This window comes from Pseudorca crassidens, chromosome 8 (assembly GCF_039906515.1).
Source record: "Pseudorca crassidens isolate mPseCra1 chromosome 8, mPseCra1.hap1, whole genome shotgun sequence".
NCBI lineage: Eukaryota > Metazoa > Chordata > Mammalia > Artiodactyla > Delphinidae > Pseudorca > Pseudorca crassidens.
In genome coordinates this window covers 71,914,860-71,920,859 of record NC_090303.1, presented here as the reverse complement: position 1 = coordinate 71,920,859, position 6,000 = coordinate 71,914,860, and the positions used below count along the sequence as shown (strand labels likewise).

The window sequence follows — 6,000 nt, the reverse complement described above, 5'->3', positions numbered from 1 at the left end:
TAGGCAGTGATTATTACAAATCAAGGGAGTATTGCTCTGTGGGAAGAGAAATTAAGAACAGGAAAGTTAAGCTCAAATACAGGACCATTTTCTAATGTAGAGCTATTTTATGTCTTGTAAAGCTAAATTTTATATACTATAGCCTTTAAAAAAAGACAAAAATGACGCAAATTATAAACCATTACTTAATATTGTATAGGTAGATTCTCTATGTCTGTCCGTCTATCTATCTATCTGATCTACCGGTGTATCTTAAAATCAACCTTTCACAAATGTACATAGAAATAAAAATAATGATTGCTTCTATTACTATAAGTTTTGTGCTAAACATTTTAGCAAGCATCTCATTTAATTGTTAACATTGCATTTTAGCAATCAGGGAAACTTAGGGTAAGAAAATTTGAGCAACATTTGAAGGTCACCCAGCTAGTAAGTGTCACAGCCAGTGTACAAACCCAGGGGTCTTTATCTCCATGTCTCTGCTTATAATCCCTGGATGTACTACTTTAGTACATTATTCTATCTGCAAATTTTCATTATTCTATTGTTTATATGACTGTATGGATTAGTTACAAATTCTATGGAGTACTTTGTTATGAATTTCCTTGACTAGCTAATGACGTATTTTAGGTACCTTGGAATATGGCTACTCATGGCTCATGGGCATTACATTTGCAAGGGACAGTCATTTCCACAGCCATTTTCCATTCTTGAACAATCCATGTGGTCATCACCCATTCTAGCTATGTGGTAAAGCCTAAATAATTTTATTCCCTTATCCTAGACACTATTTATTTTTAATTTCAAAAATAATTTCTTGATCCACTACTGTATGCAATTCAAACTATTCAGTAAGTTATAATGTATTTATAAAGCAGTAATTTTAAAGAAATTATGCTATTGAGGTCTCTTTTTTTAAAAAAATAATCACCTCACACTTATTAATTTGAGTTGAAGATATATTGAAAGAAAACCTTTCTCATGGCTAATATTTCAAACAGTACAGAGACCATAAACTGAAATGAATGAGTCCTTCTCCCTTAGAAGCTTCACCCTCTGTGGTTAGAGATAACCACTGCTAATAGTTTCTTTTGTGTCTTTCCAGAAATTTTCTATGCACATATTTGTTCACACTTGCCTTTCTTCACTTAGCCATTTATTTTGGTTGCCTTTCCATATCAACACATAAAGTGGTACCTTATCCTTTGTAATGACTATAAAACATTCTACTGAATGGGTGTAACATTATTTGTTCATTTCCCTGTTGATGGATAATTTAGATAGTTTCTAGAATTTTAAAAATAATCCAATCCTATTATGAACATACATCTACATTTATCTTTGCATACTTATCCCTACTGATAGGGCAAATTCATAGCATTTTCTGGGTCAAAGCATATGTATGTTTAAATATTTTAAGGTTTTTCCCAATTGCCAATTCCAAAGTGGGTTTTACATTAATACAAAAAAATATGAGAGTCTAAACAGGCTGCTCACACTTTAAAACTCACATAGAACCCCAACATGTCATGGTATTAACTTCTGCTCTGTGGGCATAAAATGGCAATTTGCCAAAGAAGAACATTTTATTCTACATAAATATTTTACTCCTGGGCCGGGTTTACCATTGCCCACTTATATTTTCAAGTTAATTAAACATTACTTGTTTGTATTTTTCCATGGCTTAATTGAAAGAAACAATAATGTTTAAAATAACAGATTTGACTAATTATTTGTTCTAGGCCTTGGCTTATGCTATTTCTTCCACCTGGAAAATCCACCTCATTCCAACCCTGGATGTATATATTCTACCTACCCTTCACGGTTTATTTCAAATGATACCTTCTCCACCTAAATCATGTTTATTTCCTCAGAACTCCCAGCACCTCTATTTAACCCTTTAGAGTTCACATTATATATAAGTCCATGATAAATGGTAGCTATCATTATTATTAGACACTGGATCTTTCCAGTTCTATAAATGTTCTCATTCTCTCCTGTGTTCCCTTGCCTGCTCCAATGGATGAATTTAGCTCAAACTACATATTTAGTATTGTGATATTAATTTTATTGTCTTTTAAAATAAATGGTTCAAGTTTTCATTTTTAATATCAACTGGTTAAAATAATATTTTTATTCTAAAGTTTCAGATTGTTGAACACAGCAGAAAATGATTTAAGATGTCTCTTTGGAACTCATAAACATATGCAACTTTAAAAACTGAGAGTTAAACCTGAAACATGCTGGTGAGAGTAACATGGATGCTATCATATTAAAGGCCTTTGGAGGCAAGCGAGCATAGTTTACACGCCATCAGACCTATTTATAGAGCTGACTCCTTTCTGCAATGTCAACTGTAACCTTATACTTATTTTAAGCCTCAGTGTCTCAAGTATCAGCCTCTACTAGTCGTACAGTTCTCCCTTATTTGATATCAGAGAGCCCAATGGAGCCTTCTGAAGAACCTAGTCAGATTAGCAAAGATAACTTTTTAGAAGTTCCTAATGTACCTGATTCTCTTTCTGAAGATGAAGAAGTTAAAACTACCTTCAGACCTGGTTTCTCCCCTCAACCTAGCAGACGAGGTTCTGATTCATCTGAAGACAGTTACCTGGACAATCCACCTTCAGGTGCAAGAAGAGTTTCATTTGCTGACAACTTTGGGTTCAATCTTGTGTCTGTTAAAGAATTTGATTCCTGGGAATTTCCGAGTGGTTCAACTGATTTTGACTTAATGAAGGACATTTTCCACACAGAAGAATATGTTTTATCTCCACTATTTGACTTGCCTTCTTCAAAAGAAGACCTTATGCAACAACTTCAAGTACAGAAAGCAATACTGGAATCAACTGAGTATCTTCATGGATCTACAAGTATGAAGGGCATTATTCGAGTTTTGAATATTTCTTTTGAGAAGTTAGTATATGTGAGAATGTCCTTAGATGACTGGCAGACATATTATGACATATTAGCAGAATATGTCCCAAATTCATGTGATGGTGAAACTGACCAATTCTCCTTTAAAATTTTATTGGTTCCTCCTTATCAAAAAGATGGCAGTAAAGTTGAGTTTTGTATACGTTATGAAACCTCTGTTGGTACATTTTGGTCAAATAATAATGGCACAAATTATATACTGGTTTGTCAAAAGAAAGAACAAGAGCTGGAGCCTGGAAAACTACAGGAAGAAGTTCCTAACAGACAAATAAAAGGCTGCTTAAAGGTAAAATCAAGGTGAGGATATATCTTACATTCCTTACTTTTTTATAATCTTAAGGTTATTTAAGGTCATTCTTTATTTCACTGGTTGTAAGAAATAGCCATTCTGTTTAAAAATATATTTTTGTTATGTATAAAACAATGGTGCTAGGCTTTAATAAGGTCAGTGCTATTCAAATAAAAGCACTGTGTTATCTATCCTCCAAATGTAAGGAAAATATGGGTATAATGTAACAGATGGCAGGGGGACTGCAATGTGTATGTTGCCTACCTAGCAAGTTATAAATTGCTTAAATTCAAACCACAGAATCTAGATTCTTAACATATAAAACTATTTATTTTGTCATTTAATGTATATTTATTTTCAGTGGTTTTTAAATACTTTTGCCGTACTTCAAAACATTTCTGATTAACATAAAACTGTATTTCAGTATGTATCTAGTGCTCAGAAATTCACAGACTTCCCCCCAAAGCTGTAATGAACTTTTTAACGACTGATTGAGTCATACAGGGATGTTTGGAGTGATACATATTAAGTTAAATTGGAAGAGCTATGACTTTAATGATAAGCTAAGAGAAAGACAGAAGTATATGAGTGATGGATGAATTACACATAAAAGTTTATAATTATAACCAAATGTAACATTATAGAACACAAAGTAGTATAATTTAGTAAAAGTAAATGGAGCAGAATAAAAAAATGACCCAAATAGAAATAAGGATATTAGCTTTATAGATTAGAGATTTGGGATATGACCCCTCATTAGTAACCTTGCTCTCTTGTTAATGTAAAAAATAAAGAAAACTGAGTCTTCAATTCTATCTCTTGTAGAGTTGGCTAATTTCCATGACAGTAGGCGAGTAGATAAAATATCCAAGAGGAGACGGATGTCTCCTGTTCCTCCGAATCCACATGCTCTACCAGCCACAGGCAAATGTTTGATTATCCTCTGGATGGTCCACCATAACTGTCACTGGACCCAAGGATTCTAGTAACTGCACCAGAAATCGTGTAAGATGATGAAAAGGGAACTGTATTAAGAATCAAGACACCCAGATTCTAAGTGGAATTAAATAAAAACATAAAGAATTACATTGGGAAGGTTCTAACCTCTTATGCTTTAATGCCTTGATCTCTTATACAGCAATAAATAATAACTACTAAATGTGTTATTCTAATGCATTAATGAACTAAATATAATGTAGGTGAAGCAATTCAATCATATAAAATATTTCTGTTTTCATTATCCTTTAAAGTCATTTGAAAGATTGGTTTATCTGACTTTGTGAGATATGCTACATTTCTTAGTCCAAACAAAAGTTTCTCAGGTTTTAACTGATGCTATTGAGAGATAATATAATCATAATCTCTATGTGCTAAAGTAATAGTTTATTAGTTTATGAAATTATTCAGCAACATGTTAGCTATATAGATAAAATAAGTTCAACACTATTTAGTAAACTATTTATATACATAAACATACACATATTAAATACTTTACAAATAAGATCATCATCTGTGAATATCTAATATACATGCTGCAAGTTGCCCTATATATTAGAGAAAAGTGAAACTTAAAAAAGGCATAGCCTTATTGTCAAAGACCTCATAAAAGAAGCAGCGTTTAACTCTGGATTTTTCTGCAAGTTAAGAAATGCAGCTTTAAAATTACAAGCATTACATGCTGAACTATGGTAAAGATAGAGGATTCCTTTGATAGAGCAAACTTGACTTGATAGCAAGAACAAAAAAGGATAACTGCTAGGCCTAATCTACCCCAGTCATGATATTATTGAAACTTCTCCTAGTCTAAGATATGTATAACTGGATATATATCAATACCCACATTTGTATTCAGAACAGTAACCATTGGATTCATGGCGGACACCATTCAAGTTTTAATATTGCTTTGGGGAAAAACTTGAGAAGATCTAAACCACAAAATGGTCTAAAGGCCTGTAAAGTTTCCTAATGAGTTATAAAAATGGAAAAAATCTCTCTCCTTCAAAACCACAAATACATTTTCTGCACTTCTATAACTTAAAAATGACCAACATAATTCAAACCACATTTTGAAAACAAGCATTTGCCTCTGGAGGAGGCCTTTTGTGCTGAATTTCAGTCCAACGTGAATTTTTACATCTGATTTATATACCACTCAAAATGGAGTGTATGAAGGAAATCCTGACAGATCCTTAGAACAGCATGTGCCTTAATAGAATATTTATACAGCTTTTCCATGATATAATTTATATGCAATGGGGTTTCAAATATTCCTAAAACTCACACAAGAGAGCATTATCAAATTTCTAAATGAATATTGCAGTTGGATTTCATTGTGAAGAATTTGGTTAGGGAAAAACAGCACACCTTATTAGTGTTCTTTTACAAAATGTGTACTTGGCTAAAGCAAAAATGGACTAATACTTATTTGATCAAAAAAGTTATAGCTTCTAAAATATCTTCCTCCCATCAAAAGTTACAGAATCTAAATGGGTCTGTTTTGAGCATTTCCACACTTCCTATGTAACTTAATTTGGAGGTCACTTCTTTGAGAAGGTAAATGCAGAAGAGAAATGTATGTGAATTTTTACTTCACACATGCAAGTAGATTAATAGTAGTGTGTAACAAAAGTCAGAGTTAAACTGAAAATAAGTCTGTCTTAATGTAGAGAGTAACAACTAACTTGAATTCCTCTTGATACCAAAGTTAATTTGCTATCAGGGTCTCAGAGATTGTATCTTCCAGAAGTGTCAATAATCCCTTCTAATAAGTACAG

General features: G+C 32.6%; 1 protein-coding gene across 1 annotated transcript in view; it reads left to right on the top strand.

The window, feature by feature from the left end:
- The first annotated feature begins 2,406 nt into the window (after positions 1-2,406).
- The window catches only part of PPP1R3A (protein phosphatase 1 regulatory subunit 3A), a 46,652-nt gene continuing 43,058 nt past the window's right edge, over positions 2,407-6,000 (top strand). Inside the window, exon 1 of the mRNA XM_067746780.1 lies at positions 2,407-3,234. Within this exon, the coding sequence (XP_067602881.1) occupies positions 2,447-3,234 (788 nt within the window). The 5' untranslated portion in view covers positions 2,407-2,446. The remainder of the gene's footprint in view (positions 3,235-6,000) is intronic.